The following is a 20423-nucleotide window of genomic DNA, read 5'->3' as shown; positions in this document are numbered from 1 at the left end:
CTTTACCTTCTTCCAGTTCTTTTATCTCATCTGAATTCTACTTTCAATGTAGGATGTAAGATACAGATCAATTCATTTTTTCAGATAGCTAATCAATTACCCCTGTACCATTTACTCATTTTCCCATTTACTTTAAATGTTTTTATCATATCCTAAATAGTTACATGCACTTAAAACCCCTGTTGCTTTGTACTAATGACATTCATTCATTCGATAATTCATTTTGGAGATGATATTGTTCCACATTTATCATTAGGGAAAAATAATTTTCCACCAAATGCAAAAAACACTATTTTGGGGGTCTCAAATTATAAAAAATTTATGGAGGAAAGTTTTTAAATTAAAATAATCACAATTGCTTTTGGCTAACAATAAACATTAAAATAGGTACAAAATTACTTTAATCCAGACATGAACCAAATGAAAGTGTGAAGGAGGTACCATCTAACTTAGCTGAATTTTTTTATCTTACTAATCAAAAATAAGAGAAAAATAATAAACTTCATGAGGATTGTGGGTTGGCTTTTTCAGTCTCCTTTCAAGAGAATGCTTGTCTTTCTTTTTAAATTATGTATTTTTAAAAGGATTTCGGTTTTTTTACTCCTCATGGGACCGATGGGTACTATCTATGTAAAAATATATTTTACATATTTAGTGGTAAGAAGAACCCCTCCCCCCCAGTGGGGATCAGTCGGTTGAAGTTTGTAGTGTTCTCTCAAGAAAGGGATACAGATAACTTAGTAGTACTGCACCAACAACGTTCATGTTGAATGAACTTTGATAGCTGTTGAGTCTCTCCTGTCCGTATTCAAAGCCAGAACCATTCCAGAAATTTTAGAGAAAAGTCAAGAGCCGAAAATGATGTCAGATCTATCACTACTATCGTCTCTCCATTATTTTTTCTTTGCTTCCCATATGGCAAGCACTTCCCATACGAAAATGTGAAGTGGATTATCCATATGACAGTAAAGGCAATGAAACTGAAACTCTAGAAATTATAAACTCCCAAGATCAAACTGGCAGAGAGCAGTTCATTCCAACAGAAATCTCTCGGGTGCCACGGCGCTGTGGGGCCTCAACGAGCTCTATCCAAGAGGTAGAGTAACGTCAGCTCAGGCAAGGCTGGGGACAATGGCAGCGCCGCCGCGCAGAAGTACAAACGCAGTCCGGCTCTGCCCCGCCTGGCCTCCCTGGAGCTTTCCTGGCCGTCAGCTAGTCAGAGGGTCAGACGCGGGCGGTGGGCGTGGAGAGGCGGAGCTCTCAAAGGGAAAACTCACTATGATCTCTGAAAACCTTAGGTAAACACGCTTAAAACTATAATGACGTGCCCAGCCAACACCAGGTAAAGGAGGTACAGCAAAATCCTACTCACAGCTCGGACTCAAAAAACTCGGGCTCCCAAGCCCATCCCGGAATCCTTTGCGCCGCGCTCAAGAAAGCCCTGGAACACTTGGGCTCCTTCGGCCGCCGTAGGCTCTGCGTTGCTATGGAAACATAGCTACCTTCACTATGTCGTTGCAACAGGCCCCTCAGTCGCGGGTGTTCGTGGAACTGGTTCCTTGGGCTGACCGGGGCCGGGAGAACAATGTGGTCTCCGGCAGTGAGTTGCTGCCCGGCTTCCGCCGCCCGCTCTCCTCAGCACAGACCCAAACTGCGACTCGTGAGGTGCACGTAAGCGGCACCGCGGAGCTTTCCGCCAGCCCAGACCGGGCGCAGGTGGCGGTGTTAGTGAGCAGCACTAAGGAGACGGCGGCTGAGGCCAAGAAGAGCGTGTGCCGCCGCCTAGACTACATCACGCAGAGCCTCCAGCAGCAGGGCCTGCAGGTGAGAGCTTCGTAGGGGAGGCCAGGGACCGACCGTAAACACCGGAGGCGGAGGTGCGGCCCCGGCGGCCCCTGGAGCCAGGAGGAGGTGGGGAGGGGCTTCAGTGCCTGGGGCGCGTTGGTCTCTCTGCTATTAGAAAGCGCCAGAACCTGGCGGAGTGACACTTCGGCCAACAAAGTTGTTATTCCCCGCCATTGACTTAAAGTGCAAGAAGGCAAGTCGAGTAGGTTTTTATGGGGCGGTATTTGCCGCCGTGATTTTATTCTTAACCTTGATAGGAACTGTTAGACTTGACACTCCAGATGTAAATCATTCTTTGTTTTGATTCTGCACTATGCGATGACCAAGTGCGGGAAAACTCGGCCTGGTCTCTCCTAACCATGTTAAGCTTCGCGTGGAGTGGCTCTTCAGTATTTTTCGCAAACAGTCACGTGGGTAGGAAAGTTGCATCCATTATCCTTTTATATAGACAAAAAAAAAAAAAAATTCTGAAGTTATTTTAAACTTTCAAGACAGCTGAGCCAGTATATTGTAGATGCCACATGAATGAAATACCTCTACTTACCAGAGATGTCCATGAACCAAACACTGAATACATCTTACCTCGACTCTACTTCTAAGAAGAAAAAAATGAACCAGCTTTATGTAATCTGAATGACAGCTCTGTAAGGTTTTAATACCCCTAGTTCGATTTAAAGAGGTTAAATCATGCTCTCAATTTCAGCCAGGGCGGTATTTGAACTTTTTTTGTCTTTTTGAAACTAAAATCTCTATTTGTTCTAACCATAGCTGGCGCCAGATAATTAGAATACAAGAAAATTAGAAACCACAGAACGGATCAACTCATTTCCTTCATTCTACACAGTGGAACTCAAAACGCCAGAGTTGTGATTTATCCAGGATAACACCAAGTTCATAAAAGTGCTTCTTGTGTATTGTTAGACATGACACAGGCCCAAAAGCAAGTCTTTATTTTAAGGAAAAATATATTTGTACTGCATTTACAAACATAGAATTATTTAAAAAGTCATTTGGAAAAGATGCCTCAATGACAGTTTGAAAGAATTCAGGGGCGCCTGGGTGGCTCAATGGTTAAGTGTCTGCTTTCAGCTGGGGTCATGATCCCAGCGTCCTGGGATCCAGCCCAGCATCAGGCTCCCACCTCAGCGAGAAGCCTTCTTCTCCTCCCACTCCACCTGCTTGCGTTCCTTCTCTCATCCTCTCTCTCACTATCAAATAAATAAATAAAATCTTTTAAAAAAAGATAAAAGAATTCAAATGCTAATTATAAATAACGTGAATTAAATGGTTTACTATGTAGAAAATTTTCATAAGACTGTTACTAGTGCTGCAGTCCTGTTTGCATATGACTAATTCCTAATTTATTTACACAAAATGTATATCAAGTTCACATGGCTGTAACTTCTAATATGTAAAGCAATAAATTACTACATCTGACTTAATTATATTTAATAATATAATTTAATAATTATATTTGGGTTCAGTGTTCAAGACATAGAAGGTCAGTAATCTCCCAATTATCTCTACTAATTAAGTATGCAGTCATGGAGATCATTTGTTCAGTAGAAAATGCAAAAAATCAATTATGCGGGCGCCTGGGTGGTTCAGTTGGTTGAGCAGCTGCCTTTGGCTCAGGTCATGATCCTGGACTTCCAGGATTGAGTCCCTCATCAGGCTCCCAGCTCCTTGGGGAGTCGGCTTCTCCCTCTGACCTTCTCCTCTCTCATGTTCTCTCTCACTCATTTTCTCTCAAATAAATAAATAAAATCTTTTAAAAAAAATCAATTATGCTACTTTTCAGAATGAATTATAATGGGTTTTCACAAAGTCTTTATTCATTTTAGACTTTGGAGTTTTGGATTTTTAAACATCACTCCCCTACTTACAGGTCTCCTCATATTCCACATTCCTTTGCTTAATAGATGGACCCTAATTCTCTCATTTTCTGTCATCTCTCTCCCCTCCTTGACTAGCTGACTCCCATTTTTTCCTTTAAGAACCAGCGAAGCTCACCTCCTTGGCATTTCTTTTCTAGCATAACACTAGCCTTTGCTAGTTCCATTATTTATTACAAGTGGGGAACAAGTACCATTCCCCACTTGTAATAAAACTTACCATTCTATATTTTAACTGTTGCTTTACTGGTGTCTCCTTCATATTCCAAACTTCTCCAGAGCTTGGACCATTTTCTATCACTTGCTTTGCATTCATGGGTTCAATGGTTTGAACCCATGCTTGATGCTTTATACACCTCACATAATATATACTCAAAAAGTGGTTTTTGAATGACTAAAAGAAAAAAATGAGGCCCTAAATAAACTATTCAACTCTATTATAGATAATTTTATGATCATATGTAGTTTCACATGTGAAGGCATACCCTCGTTTGTAGTGTTGTTTTCATGGAAAAATGTTTTAAAGTTCTAAGCAGTATTTACTTATTCAACCATCAAACATTTTTTAAGCATTTCCTATCACTGCTTATTTTAAAATAGCACTTAATACGATCTGTAATTATTTTGCTTTCTGGTTTGTATGTTCCCTCCATAGGCTCATAATTTTTTTTTCAATAAATATGTAATAGATTCATGTTGCTGGGCACCTAAAGTAGAGAATGAGTAAAACTTAGTCACTGTGCTGAAGGAGTCTTATGATAGGAATAGACTAATATATAATAAGTGCTGTGAAGAAAATATGTACCTGAGACAATTCAGTAGAGTAAGAGAGGTAATAATGTTCATTTTACTTGAGGGATTCCAGAAAGGTTTCATAATGGAAGTGACTCTCGTGTCAGATCTTGAACAGTGAAAGGAAAGCATTCCAGTTACACACTAGAATGCAGTAAGTATGTGTGTTCTGAGCTCTATATGCAGTGCATTATGGCTAGGACACAGGACTAGATGGGGAAAATGGAGGAGGCTGAAGAAGAAAGCTGTAGACAGAACATGGATGAAGGCGTTGTTTGCTATATTGAGGAGTTTGGATATTACTGGGATTAAAAAAAAAAAAAAACCACCTGTTTAATTGCTAGACCTTTTGCAAATGTTATCTCATTTCATACTCATTCCCACCACATGAGACTGGCATTTCAGTTGCTGTTTATAGATGAGAACTCTCAAGGTCAGAGTGATTATTGGCAGGTAGCTTGCCCAAGGTCATACAGGTAGGAAGTGGCAGAGTTTAGACTCCAGTTAAGAATTTTGCTCTTAACCAATATGTTGCTGCTTTATTGTCTTGGCAGTGGGTGACTGAGTTTTAAGTAGGGGTTGTAACAGATGCTATTGATATCCCACACTTGTATCCCTTGGCACTTCACATTTGTGTGCATACAGGCCCAACTTCCATCTGCCAACACTTGTGAATTCCTTGCCAGTTTTTCCGGATGCAGTTTTTCCTGGCTCCACCTACAAGTGGGCCAGCCAGTAGTGCTAAAGAATTAACAACCCCTCTCAAGCTCTAGAAGCCTTCAACTAACAACTGAGAGAAGTGAGTGGAGAGAGACCTTACCCCTTGGGCAGGATAACTGAAGCATGTGTTCTGCCCTGGTTCCCAAAGTTTCTCTGCAGGAATAAGTTCCAGTTGCCCACAGTGGTGACTGCTTGACAAATGCATACTTTAATGGCTTGCTTTCCTTTTGTTTCACCTATCATTCCCCTGTAGTACTGTTTCTTGGGATCATCTTAAAAGTTAACTGCCTGTACTGACATCCTTGTCTCAGAGTCCATTTCTGGGGGCATTCAAATGAAGATAGGAAGTAGTAGGAATAGATTGAACATATCATATGAGTTGGCTTCAGTCTTTAATTATTAAAAATGGTGACAAAATTATTTTCCTTGTTGTTAGGTATTTATACGTTTTTTAAATATGTTTTTTGGACATGAATTCCTTGCTTACACATACTTTTAAAAATTAAATTAAAAATTAATTAAATTTAATTTAAATTAAATCTAAAATCTAAAAATTAAAAAATTACAGTCTAGGAGAAAAGTTTACATCTTCACTACAAACATATTCTTGGCATAGTCAGTATTATTTTCTTTTTTAATTTTGCCAATTCAGTAGTCAAAAAAGTTACTGTCATTTTCTGTGTTTTATTTTTTTACATTTGATCACTTCTCGGCCTTTTGGCTAAGATCAAGTGTATTTTTTTACATTTGAGATTAAGCTTTTTTCATGTAAATTGCCAATTTATAATACTTTGTCCATTAATTTATGGGAACTTCTAAAAAATTAGTTTCAGCTGTACAGTATAATGATTCAATAATTCTGTACATTTCTCAATGCTGATCAAGATAATTATACTCCTAATCCCCTTTAACAATCTATATCCTACTCCCCTCTTCCCTCTGGCAACCGTCAGTTTGTTCTCTGCAGTTAAGAATCTTTTCTGGTCTCTTTTTGTTTGTTCATTTGCTTTTTTTTTAAAGTTCTACATATGAGTATAATCATAAGGTATTTGTCTTCTGGCTGACTTATTACTTAGCAGTATGTACTCTACATACATCCATATTGTTAAAAATGGCAAGATTTCATTCCTTTTTTATGACTAATAGTCCAGTGTGTGTGTGTGTCTGAATGTCTGTCTCACTTTTTTTTTTCTAAGATTTTATTTATTTATTTGACAGAGAGAGACCCAGTGAGACAGGGAACACAGCAGAGGGAGTGGGAGAGAGAGAAGCAGGCTCCCCACACAGCAGAGGATTCCAGGATCCTGGGATCATAACCTGAGCCAAAGGCAGATGCTTAACAACTGAGCCACCCAGGAGCCCCAGTCTCACATCTTCTTTATCCATTCACCTATAGATGAACACTTAGGGTACTTCCATATCTTGGCTATTATAAATAATGCTACAATAAACATAAGGATGCAGACATCTTTTTTAATTAGTGTTTTTGTCTTCTTTGGGTAAATACCTAGTAGTGGAATTACACTGATCATATGGTAATTCTAACTTTTTGAGGAACCACTGTATTGTTTGTGGCTGCACCAGTTTGCAGTCTCAACAGTTGTGTACAAGGGTTCGTTTTTCTCCACATCCTCACTAACATTTGTTATTTCTTGTGTTTTCTGTTTTAGTCGTTCTGACAGATATGAGGTGATATCTCATTGCGGTTTTAATTTGCATTTCCCTGAGATGAGTGATGAGCATCTTTTCATGTGTCTGTTGGCCATCGCTATACCTTCTTTGGAAGAATGTCTATTTGGGTCCTCTGCCCATTTTTTAATTGAATTATTTGTTTTTGTGGTGCTGAGTTGTATAAATTCTTTATCTGTTTTTGATATTAACCCCTTATGGATATATCATTTGCAAATTATCTTTTCCCACTCAGTAGACTGCCTTTTTGTTTTATTGATGGTTTCCTTCCCTGTGTAAAAGCTTTTGATTTTCTTGTAGTATCAATAGCTTAATTTTGCTTTTGTTTTCCTTGCCAGAAGAGACAGACCTAGAAAAATGTTTCTATGGCTATGTAAGAAAAGTTATTGCCTGGGTTTTCTTCTAGGAATTTTATGGTTTTAAGTCTTACATTTAGGTCTTTAATCCATTTTGAGTTTACTTTTATGTATGGTATGAGAAACTGGTACAGTTTCATTCTTTTGCATGTAGCTGTCCAGGTTTCCCAGCACCATCTGTTGAAGAGACTGCCTTTTTCCCACTGTATATTCTTGTATCCTTTGTCATAGATTAGTTAATTGTCATAGGCCATATAAGTGTGGGATTATTACTGAGCTCTCTCTTCCATTCCATTCATCTATGTGTCTATTTTTGTGCCAGTATTTACTATTCTGATTACTGCTGCTTTGTAGTATATTTTGATATCTGGGGTTGTGATACCTCTAGCTTTGTTCTTTTTCAAGATTAAGAGAATGTTAAAATTAAGATTATCAGTAATTCTTTTATGTAATGCAAAAATTTTCCCAATTTTATCTTTGCCATATAACTTTTTACAGTATTGAACATTCAAATTTTTTAAGTTTTATTTTGTCAAATTCATTAATCTTTTCTGTAGGTCTCTTGCCCTTGGTGTAACACTTACTGGGTCCTTCCAAAGCTTAAGGTTATATAACCATTAACTAATATTTCCTGGAACCTATAGGGACCCTTTATACTACACTAAATATTTGCTATGTTAGAATTTATTTTGGTATAAGGAAAAAAAGGTTTTATTTTCTCCTAAATGGTTAAGTTGCTATACTGAAATCATGTATTGAGGTCTTATCCCTTACTGCTTGTGCAAGAACCTAACTCAAATTGCCTTGAAAATAAGTATTAAAAAATTTTTTAAATTAATAAAAATTTAAAAGTATTGCTTTACATAATCTTAAATCGGTAATATGCCCTTTAAGTATGTAGTGGTCAAGACTCTATTTTGATGCAGCTCTCCTGGCTTTCCTGCAGCTTCCTGCATGATACTAAAACAGCTGCAACATTTCCAAGCCTTACACCACATACTGTACCATAACAAGAAAGACAATAGTTCTCATTTTCCACAACCACATAAAAACAAATATTGCAGGGTGCCTGGGTGGCTCAGTCAGTTAAGCGTCTACCTTTGGCTCAGTTCATGATCCTGAGTTCCTGGGTGGAGCCTCCACCTACTTTGGGCTCCTTGCTCAGCAAGGAGTCTGCTTCTGCCTCTCCCCCTGCTTCTGTCTGTGCTCTCTCTCAATGAATATATATATATATACATATATAGATATATGTATATATATTTGCATATACATATATATGCACATACTCCTGTAGTTCAATGCAAATTGACAACCTAAATTTGTCCTTGTGGCCAGAGAAATGGCATATACTAATTAGCTTCGATTGGATTTCTGCCTATTTTTAACCATAATCTTGTAGCAAGTTAGGTGTGATAATCCTGAATGGTTTAGACCTATGATTATTTACCTTGAACCACAAAGTTGCTACGTAGAAAAAGTAGAGGTAGAATGTATGACACAAGGATTCCATACTGCTTCTTATGCCTACTGATTTGAAATGTTACTGGTATTATATTTGCAATCCAGACATTCTTGGATCAGTTTCAGAATATTAGTTCTTTTCATTAGTACCACATTATTTAATTACATCTTGGTAATTATATCTTTGCAAAACATTTGTAGGGCAACTTCTCTCATTACTTTTCTACTAAAAAGATTTCCTGTCTTTGAGGGATATGTTAAATGACAACATGAAGACACAGTCAGAAAATCCAGACAGTATAAAATTCTGGAGTCCAAATAAAACTTCTGTTCATATTTTGCACTGTTTATGTATTAATTTCAGGAGAATTGCCGATTTTATAATATTGTGTCCTGGTACATTTACTCAAGCATTTTTTCTGTGAGGTTTTATGACTTTCTTCATGTTTATCCTTTTTAATTTTACTCCTGCCATAACATGGTTTTTTGTATCTATTCAGAATGTCTACCTTCATAACTTTAGTTATTCTTATACTGACTGTTTTGTGTTTTAAAATCGGCCCTTTATATTTGGATATAAAATAGCTTCCCAGGAGCGTAACTGGGAAAACTTAATGGACTAGGCCGGTATATTTTAGTATTTTTTAGTTTGTAGCCGATATCGCAGGATTTCCCAATCTCAACATTATTTTTAACATCCTCATCGAAAAGAATTCTTTGTTATGGGGAACTATCCTCTGCACTGTAGAATATTTAGCTATATTCCTGGCCCCTACCCATCAGGTGACCAACTTGTCCTAATTTACCTAGGACTGTCCCAGTTTTGCAACTGATAGTCCCATATCTCAGGAACCTCCTTGGTTCCTGGTAAACAGGAGCATTTATTCACTGTCTAGTTACTAAATCACATTAGTGTACTCCCCTAACCCATTTTAACAACTGAATATACCTCCAGACATTAACAAATTTCCCTGGGGAGCAAAATTTCCTTCTACCTTGGGAACCATTACCCTATAGTTAAGCAGAAAATCTCATATTTTCTCATTACCAGGAATATAACCACACTGAAACAAATTTAGGTTTATTTAGCATGATCAGCAGACATACCCCTGTAACATTCAGAATGCTTTATGTACAAATAATTCCTCATTTGTATACCACTCTTAAGTTCCTACTTTGTGTACTAATGTAAAAATTACTACAAATGAAGTGACGATTATGAAATTTTCAGCAAATATTTATAGACTTTGAATTTATTTTATGTAACTTTTAGGAAAGTTTTAAACATGAAGCAAACCAGTTCTTTCCACATACTCTGTCATTCTGATTTTAGTAAGTTCAGGTTTCTACTTTATGTTTTAGAGTCACTGCATTTAGTAGCCAAACCGTTAGTAATCATACTCTTGTACTTTCTGCTTCAGGCAGAAAATGTAACTGTGACAAAAGATTTTAGAAGAGTGGAAAATGCTTATCACATGGAAGCAGAGGTATGTACTTATCATGACAAATAATTGGAAACAGCATGACTTTGTGGGAACAATTTGCATTTATTTTTGTACTTGAAAGATACAGGAGAAACTCTTCTCATGGCATTAATAAAAGATTATTTTTCTCAAAATCACTCTTGGTATTAATATCTGTGGAGTTTTTTTGTTATTTTTTTTAGTAATCTCTACAACCAACATGGGGCTTGAACTCAGGATCTCAAGATCAAGAGTCACATGCTCTTCCCACTGAGCCAGCCAGGTGCCCCTGTGTGAACTTTTTTTTTTTTTTTTTTTTTTAATTTATTTATTTGCCAGTGATAGAGGGAGAGAAAGCGAGCAAGCACAGGCAGACAGAGAGGCAGGCAGAGGCAGAGGGAGAACCAGGCTCCCTGCCCAGCAAGGAGCCCGATGCGGGACTCGATCCCAGGACGCTGGGATCATGACCTGGGCCGAAGGCAGCCGCTTAACCAACTGAGCCACCCAGGCGTCCCCCCTGTGTGAACTTTTAAAATAAATTTTAATGAGATTTATTTGCGAGAAATAATTTTGAAATGGAATAAAAATAGTAAGGAGGAAGTGGCAGTTAATTGCCACCTAATAAAATTATAATAAAATTATCACTTTGTAAGCAGGAAACACTATAGGAGAGAAATTTCTTCTCAGATAAAAAGTAAATTAATAAACATAAGGATTAAAACACTTTCAACATTCTTTTCTTTTGTAATGCAATTTTACTGTGTTGTAGTAAGTTAAATTTTATTTAAAAATAAAACCACTTGTGGGCTCCTTTGTGGCTCAGTTGGTTAAGCATCGGACTCTTGATTTTGCCTCAGGTCATAAACTCAGAGTCATGAGATGAGTTCCACTTTGGGTTCTGTGTTCACTAAGGAGTCTGAGATTCTCTCCCTCTCCACATGTGCATTCACACTCTCTAAAATGAATAAGTCTTCAAAAATAAAAACCACTTGGGGCACCTTGTTGGCTTAGTAGATCTGTCAACTCTTGATGCTGGGGGTTGTGAGTTCATGCCCCACATTGAGTGTACAGAATAAAAATAAAATCTTTAAGGGGCATCTAGGTGGCTCAGTCAGTTAAGTGTCTGACTTAGCTCAGGTCATGATCTCAGGATTCTGTGATGGAGCCCCAAGCCCATGTTGGGCTCTGTCCTCACCAGGGAGTCTACTTGTCCCTCCCCCTCTCCCTCTCCTCTTGCTTATCCTCTCTCTTTCTCTCTCAAATAAAATCTTTAAAACTAAAATAAAATCTTTAAAATAATTTTAAAAGTAACAAAATAAAAAGCACTCAACCTTTGCCCAAATTAGAAAGAACAAAATATTTTTTGTGCACTCACTGATAACATTTAGTTCCTACTACTGCCTAAACTTTTTACTTATCTTTATAGATTTTTATGATCAGGATTTCATGAAATCAGAGTATGTATAGCTGTGGTTAGGTTATAGGACAGCTGTTGTTTCAGCTTCCAAACATCTTAGGATAGATGCTAGGTCCATACTGCCTCCTGTCACAGGAAGCAAACAAGAATGGAGTTAGAGTGGACTCTTATTGATCTAGTCAGATAACCTTTACGTTAGAGGTGGGAAATTTCTCGAGAAATCATCTGTCCTTCAGGCAGATAATAGATTATTTTTCTAGTATTAAGGATAACTTGGGCTCAGACTTCTCAAAGACTGTTGCAAGAATTAGAATGGAAATTAGAATCCTGGCTTCTTACCTCTTTGAGATAGTAATTTTTATAAACATTGTTGTTCCAGTACTTAATTTAATAGTTTTGTGATTTCACCACTTAAGATTATCAATTAATTGAACTATCTCAAGGAATTTTAAAATTACTCATGATAATTTTAGGAATCCACATGACAAAATTTATTTTATAGTAGTTGGGACTAAAAATTATCTTTCAAAACAAGTTGAAAGGGGTCTGAGGGAATGGACAAAATGGGTAAGGGAGTGGGGAGTGAGAGGTATAGTCTTCCAGTTATGGAATGACTAAGTCACAGAAATGAAAGGTACAGCATAGGGCATACAGTCAGTAGTAGTGTAACAGTGTTGTATGGTGACAGATGGTAGCCACACACACTTCTGGTGAGCAGAGCCCAAAGTATAGACTTGTTGGGGCACCGGGCCGGCTGGGTTGGTTGGTGGAGCATGTGACTCTCCATCTTGGTGTTGATAAGTTCTAGCCCCATGTTGGGTGTAGAGATTACTTAAAATCTTTAAAAAAAAAAAAAAAAAAAAAAGTATAGATTTGCTCAATCACTGTGTTGTATACCTGAAACTAATGTGACATGTATGCCAACTATATAGTTTTTTAAAAAGGGAGCTATTAAAAAAGAGAGTTATGAAACTTCTCAGATGTGAAAAGTTTTAATATAATTTTTAATGATTTTTATTATATACACTATGATATCATTGTCTCATATCAATTGTTTTCTTAAAATAGGTTTTCAGTTTGGGGCTTTTTTGGGTGATATTCACAGTAGAGATTAGATGTCCAAAAAAAAAAAAAAAATCACAACAGGGGATAGAACAGAGTAGTAAGATTCCATATTATGGAGATCAAAAGCCGGGAGTTACTCTGGAACTCCTCCAGTAGTTACTGCCTGTCAGGATTTCAGGCTATAGTGAATGTTCATTGGCTCAGATTATCTTAAGTAAATTGGGTTTATTGTGAGGGTAACACCAGGAAGTAAGGAGGAAAAAGAATGGCCCCAGCAAATGCACAGACAGGCTTCATGGAAAACTGGCATGTTTTTCAGATTGAGTTGTTTTAGGGACTCACTGTGCAGTTACAGAAAATGCATTAGAGCTGCTTGTTTTGCTATAAGAACATGACTAAATGAGGACTTGGCTAAACACTGCTCATCTTCCTTCTGCTATACTTATTTCTTAACGTCATGTACTCAGTTTCTTCAGAGAATCTGATTATATTTTGTATAGAGTTCCTCAATAGCCAGAATTCTTATATCCTGCCATCTGCAGTCAGTGGAGACCAGGGGTCACAATGTACAAAATAATGTCTAACATACTAATATTCTCATGGACAGTTAAATATATAAAGTAAGATCAGATGTTAGAACATTACATAATAACTAAAATTTTCATCCTGAAAGGGACTTCAGAGATTCTTTATCTAAACTCCCACCTACCCTCTCTTTATTTTAAAGATAATACCGAAAGTTAGAAATTATGTAAGTGCATGAATATAAAAAGTTTCTTTCATTTTCAGACATCTAATCAATACAATATTTTATAACATTAAGCCAGAATTGACTTACTAGTATTCCTTCATTATGCACCTCTCCAAGAACAAAAGACTAAACTTGTTCCTTCAGATAGATACTTGAGGTTCAGTAGCATGTTGATGCTACTTTTTTCTTCTCCAGGGGTAAGACTCCCCAGTTTCTTTAGTCATTTCTTATAGTAAGACAAACTCTTTATTGAGCTAATTTCCATCTAAAGCACCTGCAGCTATAGTGTCCTAATTGTGATTTAGCCAATCAGTAGTAGAGAAGGATGATTATCTTCTTTATCCTAGAATGTTTAAGACTGAACTTCTTATACTCGCATCACAGTGTTAACCTTCTTTTGAGCTCACAGGCCTAATTAGTAATTACAATTAACTGAACTTTCTCACATGCTGATTTTAAGTCAAATTTCTCTTATTTTATACTTTGTTATTGCTATTTCAAAATGAAATGTGTTTAAATTTATCTCTGTAAAATTTTATCCACTAGATTTAACCTGTATTTCCAGCCTGTTAGGATTTTTGGATCTTGATTTTATCAAGCAGGGTTTATAGTCCATCCTGCCAGCTTTCTGTCACCTGCTGATCTGATCATCTGTGTACCCATCTGTGTAATTAATAAAAATATTAAGTAGCATTAATCAATTATGACACTAACCAACAATGTTGCCATGAAGACTATATGTCAATATATCCTAAGATTTATTTAAATAAGTAAAATATAAATACTTTATTGCTATAGTATTTCTCTGATAACTTGCCACCTAGGAAGTCAAGTTTAGTACATGATGACTTGTTCTTAATCTCAAATCTACATCCTCAATAGATTAGCCTTTGGATAGAAATAATTTGGCAGTGGTTCAGAAGATAGTTTAGAAGAGAAGCATTGAGTTGGTGAACTTCCCTCTCAGGAATAAAAGCAAAGTCAAAAGTCAGATTGTTTTCTACTTAATATCTCAAGAAACTCAATACTTAGAGAACCTTATAAGACTTAGTCTTTAGTTCCTGTGTTCTTATTTTATTGTTCCAGAACCATTAAAATGAGAAAGGTTTGTATTCTTTTCTTCAGAGACAGGACTAAGAAAGCAGTGAAGATTTAAAGAGGGAAGATAAGAACAGATTGTGGCAAAATGACAAAAGAAAATATGCAAAGTATTTGAGGCCTGTGGCAATAGAACAAAATGATAGAACAAATGATAGAACAAAGGGCCTTGTCTTCTTTCCTTCTCACAGAAACCTTTTTTCTTTCTTTTCTAATTTCTTACAAACTAATTTTTAAAATAATATGTTCTAGAATCCTGCTTAGAATTGAAAAGCATCTACCCTACTACATGCAGTTTGTTCAGTGTTATCTGCTTACTTTTTTTAGAAATTAGAACTCAAAGTATTTTTAAAGAGGACTTTGGCCTGGTTGTTTTTTTTTTTTTTTAATGGTAATTGAGAGTAGCAATAATTCAGAAGTCTCGTTTGCAGAAATTTTTAATAAACAGATTTTACTTATCTAATAGACAAATTCATTGAAAGCACTTAAAATCTCCTATTTTCGGGGTATCTGGCTGGCTGAGTCAGCAGAGCACGCAGCCCTTGACTTGGGATCATGAATTTGAGCTCCATGTTGGGGGTAGAGTTTACTTAAAAAACAGGAAAAAAACCCACCACCTATTTTGGAGTTCAGTTTCTTTTTCAGTACTAAAATTTCTTTCTTTCTTTTTTTTTTTTAAGATTTTATTTATTTATTTGACAGAGAGAGATCACAAGCAGGCAGAGAGGCAGGCAGAGAGAGAGGAGGAAGCAGGCTCCCCGCTGAGCAGAGAGCCCGATGCGGGTATCGATCCCAGGACCCTGAGATCATGACCCGAGCTGAAGGCCGCGGCTTAACCTCTGAGCCACCCAGGCGCCCCAGTACTAAAATTTCTAAACTAATGATTCTTCTTGACCAAAGAGATGGGAAGCATTTATGTCTCAGTCTGTTTTATAATTTAATATAGCTAGTACAAGATAGTATGTAAAATCTATATATGTGTGTAGATTTGTAATCACATTATTTTGCCCTGAAGAAACATATAGAGGATTTTGCATATGATATATGAATTTATCTTGAATTTTTTTATCTGCAATGTATGAGATAGATTGAAAGTTTTTTATCCTGAATACCTCTTTTTAAATATTGTGATGCAACACCTCTATTCTTTAGTAAAGTGACTCTGCCTCATTAACTTGGATTTCTACCTAGCTGTGTATTGATTATACACCACATTACTGAATTTAAAAGAAGTTCAGGGCATTGGAAGGCTTAAAGCAGTTCTTAAACTGTTAGAAAAAGCAGAATACAGTTTTTTTTCTACTAATTTACTTCTTGCTAATCATTTTACCCACACATTCCTAAACTATAGTTTGTCCGTGCTTTGGGACAAAGACAAAGAGCTGATAGTCTGTTCACCAATGTAGATATAGCTCTAAAAGCTCATCTGCTAACTTTGTAAGTCATGGTAGTGATAAGAAGGATGCAGGGCAGAGAAAATTGTGTCTGGGCAACTCTGAAACTGATCTCAACAGATAGATTTTCCTGTTATGTCTAGACATAGAGCAGGTAAGTACCACATGTTAAACCTGATTCTGTGGGACTAGATTTGCTTCAGATAATTAGGGGTGGTAGGGAATTGAGAAAAAAAAAAAAACCAGTATCTTTTCTGAAAACTGCTTAGGAATTAGGAATTTTCACTGTCCTTCCTTCCATATACTACTACTTTTTTTTTTTTTTACATAGCAAAGAATACCAAGGATGCATACAAAAGATTCAGCATGTTTCATAGCAAAGCAGGTATATATTTATAAACACTGTTTTCATTTTAAGCTGTCAGAGTAGAAATTGGAAATTTTTTTTTAAATAAAATTTATTTCAGGGCCCTGTGTCGCAGTCAGTAAATGTCCGATTCTTAGTTTCTACTCAGGTCATTATCTCGGTTTCTTGAGATCAAACCCTGCATCAGATTCTGAGCTCAACAGGGAGTCTGCTAAGTTTCTGGCTCCCTATCCTGCTCCTCCCCCACATTTGTTCACTCTCTCACTCAAATAAATCTTAAAAAAAAAAAAATTTAATTCAAGGACACTTATGTAGCAAAGAATTGCTTTTGTTGATACTTGGAACCTGTTATGCTCAATCACTTTAATCTGCATGCAAAGAAACCCTTTGAACTCTCAAAACCTCTCAAATTTACCTTCCAACTCCACAGAGGCACTGTAAATCTTGCTATATTTCATAACATGTAATGAAGTGTATATACAGTGCCTCTGTGACACTCTTACAGGTTAAATATAGCAACAAGAGACAGGATTTTTTCCATACACTATACAAATGCAGAAAAGTATTATATTGTCTTTTTTTTTTCTTTTTTTTTTTAGGGAGAGTGAGCACACAAGTGGTGAGGAGACAGAAGGGGAGAGAGAATCTTAATCTCACAACCCTGATATCATGACCTGAGCCAAAATCGAGTCACATGCTTAACCAATTGAGCTACTTAGGCATCCCTTTATTTTTCAATGTTTTTTAAATATTATTTGTGAGAAAGAGAGAGCACAAGCGGCAGAGGAGGCAGAGGGAGATAATCTTCAAGCAGACTCTCTACTGAGCACAGAGCTGGTAAGGGGCTCAATCTCACAACCCTGAGATCATGACCTAAACCTAAGAGCCACCCAGAAGCCCCCTGTATCTATTATTAAAGGTAGTCTACGGGCATTTTGGAACTTTGATTTTTCAACCAGGAAGGAAAGGCAAAATTTTTAACTATTCAGAGGTTAAAAACTAGCAACCTGGATGAGGCTGGGGATATTGATTTTTGACTAATAGATTGATATTTTGACTGATACCATAATTTAAAAAAAAAATACTTAAAAGACTTCTCTTAAAAAGACAGACAAGACTTCTGCTTCTGGCTGAGATAGAATAACATGAACCAGATTTACCTTCCCACCTGAAACCAAAAAATGTACAAAGTATGTGAAAGAGTGCTTTTCAAAGAGTGATTATAAGGAAGTGAAACACAGTGATCCCTGAGAAAAAAGAAACAAAAGGTCCTACCGTGTTGGTGTGCTTGGGTGGCTCAGTCACTTAAGAATCTGCCTCTGGGGGTGCCTGGGTGGCTCAGTGGGTTAAAGCCTCTGCCTTCGGCTCGTGTCATGATCTCAGGGTCCTGAGATCGAGCCCTGCATTGGGCTCCCTGCTAGGCTTGGAGCCTGCTTCCCTCTCTTTCTTTGCCTCTCTGCCTACTTATGACCTCTCTCTGTCAAATAAATAAATAAAACCTTTTAAAAAAAAAAAAAAGAATCTGCCTTTGGCTCAGGTCATGATCCTGGGATCCAGCCCCATGCAGGGTGCAGTGTTGGTCTTCCTGCTCAGCTGAGAGCCTGCTTCCCGCTCTCCCTCTGTCCCTCCCCCAACTCGTTCTCTCTCTCTCTCAAATAAATAAAATCTTGCGGGGGGGGAGTCCTACCATGTCCATATTGCTGTGTTAAGAGTGTCCAGGAACCTTTCCAGGGAAGGGAAACCACACAGAGCCTGGCAAACTCCTTGTATTGAGGAAGTGGAATTGAGAGCCTAAACAAGACGGCTAGAGAGTTTGTAGGAGTGTTGAGGGCTACACAAAGAGAGGTCTTCAGAGAACTACAGAGGGAACACCTCCCCCATTCCCTCAAGTATTCAGCAGAATACTCATTAGCACATACATGCACAGAAATGACCAGAGGCTAGAAAAAAAGTCACCCCAAAAATTAGAGGAAACAGTGTTTGGGGTTCATATAAGGCTGAGGTACAACACCGGCCAGACTAGAAAATCTTGATTAATAGGGCATGAGGTGGAGTATAGACACTTCTCTATACTCATTAGGGGGTAATAATTAGTGCCAGATTGAACATTACTCTAATCCCACCTAACAGGTTTTTTGTTTGTTTGTTTTTTTAATTTCTTTGAGAGCAAGCAAGCAAGAGAGGGAGCTAACATGGGCTGCGGGGTAGGGGGAGAGGCAGAGGGAGAAGCAGACTCCCCACTGAGCAGGGAGCCTGATGCGGGGCTTCATCCCAGGACCCTGGAATCATGACCCCAGCCAAAGGCAGAGGTCCAGCCAACTGAGCCAGTAAATCTTAAAAGCAAACCTAAAGAGATCAGTATTTATAGAAATACAAGAATATCCAATACCTCCCATAAAGTTAATTTACAGATTGCCTTGCATGCAAAATAGCATGGAAATAAAGCTCACAATAAGGATAAAAGAATCAAACCCATCCAGAACCAATGTAGATATTAGAATTAACAGACAAGATTATTAGTTATTACAGCTGAATTTCATATGTTGAAAAGTTGAGACACTACTTTAAAAAAATTCAATAAAATGTAATTTAGTTGTAAAGGTCAAGTAGGCTTATCTGTCACATATTATAAAATGACCTCATTATTATCTGGCTTTACTTCTTTTACTCACATTTAGAGAAAATTTTGAAAGAATGCATCAACCATGAAAATAATTTCAAGTGTCATTTCATTTACAGGTCTGCATTACATTTACTGAATTTGGAAAAATGCAAAATATTTGTAACTTTCTTATTGAAAAGTTAGATAGCTCTGTTGTCATCAGCCAACCCCAGTTCTATCATACTCCAAGTTCTGTTGAGAATCTTCGGTAAGTTAAGTACATCTTTAACTAAATTACCAATTAAAACTATTCAGTGTTAGAGTTCATTGAATGTCATATTAATAATGTCTGCATTTAATTCCCAAGACGAAAAGCCTGTCTTGTTGCTGTTGAGAACGCACGGCGCAAAGCTCAAGAAGTCTGTAACGTTGTTGGCCAAACTCTAGGAAAACCTTTATTAATCAAAGAAGAAGAAACAAAAGAATGGGAAGGCCAGATAGATGATCTCCAGTCATCCAGACTCTCAGGTTCATTAACCGTACAACAAAAAATCAAAAGTGCAACAATACATGCTGCTTCAAAAGTATTTATAACTTTTGAAGTAAAGGGCAAAGAGAAGAAAAGAAAAAACCTCTGAAATTCCAACTAAAATATATTGTTTGTATCATTTTATTTTTATACTTTTTATGTTTACTTTGTCCTGAAAATATATATTGTATATTCTATAAAGTATTTCTCCCCAAAATCTGTCAGTTCTTGAATATAGTTCCACAAATACCTAGGTTTACTTTCCATTTTTAAAAACTTACTATGGGGGGACGCCTGGATGGCTTAGTTGGTTAAGCCACTGCCTTCAGCTCCGGTCATGGTCCCAGGGTCCGGGAATTGAGTCGCATCTGCTCCTTGCTCAGCAGGGAGCCTGCTTCTCTCTCTGCCTCTGTCTGCCTCTCTGCCTGCTTGTGCTCGCTTGCTCACTGTCTCTCTCTCGCTCTCTCTCTGACAAATAAATAAATAAAATCTTTGACAAAAAACTTATTATGGCAAATACTCTGAAAATAAATATGTTATATGTGCACAATTATATACTGACAATATAAGTCATGTATAAGAAATTTTTATATTTCTACTACAGGAATAAATATTGGCAGTCTTAATGACAAGGAATACATAACTTTTGATAAAAGGGTAGTGAGGTATACTAGGAAAATATTTTGATGCCAGGAATAAAATATATAAACCAGATCCTCTTCACCAGGCTCCTTTGATTATACCAGCACTTTCCAATACAAATAAATGCAAGCCACATATGTAATTTAGAATTACTTAGGAGATATATATTTAAAAAAGTAAAATATAAAAAATAAAAAAGCAGTTGAAACTAAGTTTAATATTTAATTTAATCTAAGGTGTCCAAAATATTATTATTTCAGTATATAATCAATATTTTTAAATAATTATTTTAAAAATAATTTCTATTTTTTATACTAAGTTTTCAAAATTTGTAGTT

General features: G+C 36.9%; 1 protein-coding gene and 1 long non-coding RNA gene across 7 annotated transcripts in view; one reads left to right on the top strand and one right to left on the bottom strand.

The window, feature by feature from the left end:
- Window positions 1-1655, bottom strand: part of LOC309864297 — a 316849-nt gene extending 315194 nt beyond the window's left edge. For 3 of the 4 annotated variants that reach the window (XR_014311439.1, XR_014311440.1, XR_014311441.1), the window contains exon 1: window positions 1373-1435. This is a non-coding gene — a long non-coding RNA (uncharacterized lncRNA). Of the gene's footprint in view, window positions 1-1372 lie in introns of all 4 variants that reach the window. The other variant, XR_014311438.1, reaches the window with a different exon arrangement.
- Window positions 953-19947, top strand: IRAK1BP1 (interleukin 1 receptor associated kinase 1 binding protein 1). Of its 3 annotated transcripts, XM_082729632.1 has the most exons (5): window positions 1379-1824; window positions 10180-10245; window positions 16278-16331; window positions 19053-19183; window positions 19283-19947. In XM_082729632.1, the coding sequence occupies exons 1-5, from the start codon at window positions 1510-1512 to the stop codon at window positions 19551-19553; spliced, it is 837 nt and encodes a 278-aa protein (XP_082585758.1). In that variant the 5' UTR covers window positions 1379-1509; the 3' UTR covers window positions 19554-19947. The 3 variants fall into 3 exon arrangements, with proteins under 3 accessions (XP_082585759.1, XP_082585758.1, XP_082585760.1); XM_082729633.1 differs by lacking the exon at window positions 16278-16331 and having other exon boundaries at window positions 953-1824; window positions 19283-19661; XM_082729634.1 differs by lacking the exons at window positions 10180-10245; window positions 16278-16331.
- Window positions 19948-20423: the final 476 nt, after the last annotated feature.

The sequence above is a fragment of the Mustela nivalis genome (assembly GCF_964662115.1).
Source record: "Mustela nivalis genome assembly, chromosome: 5".
NCBI lineage: Eukaryota > Metazoa > Chordata > Mammalia > Carnivora > Mustelidae > Mustela > Mustela nivalis.
This window is presented reverse-complemented; position numbering and strand designations above follow the sequence as displayed.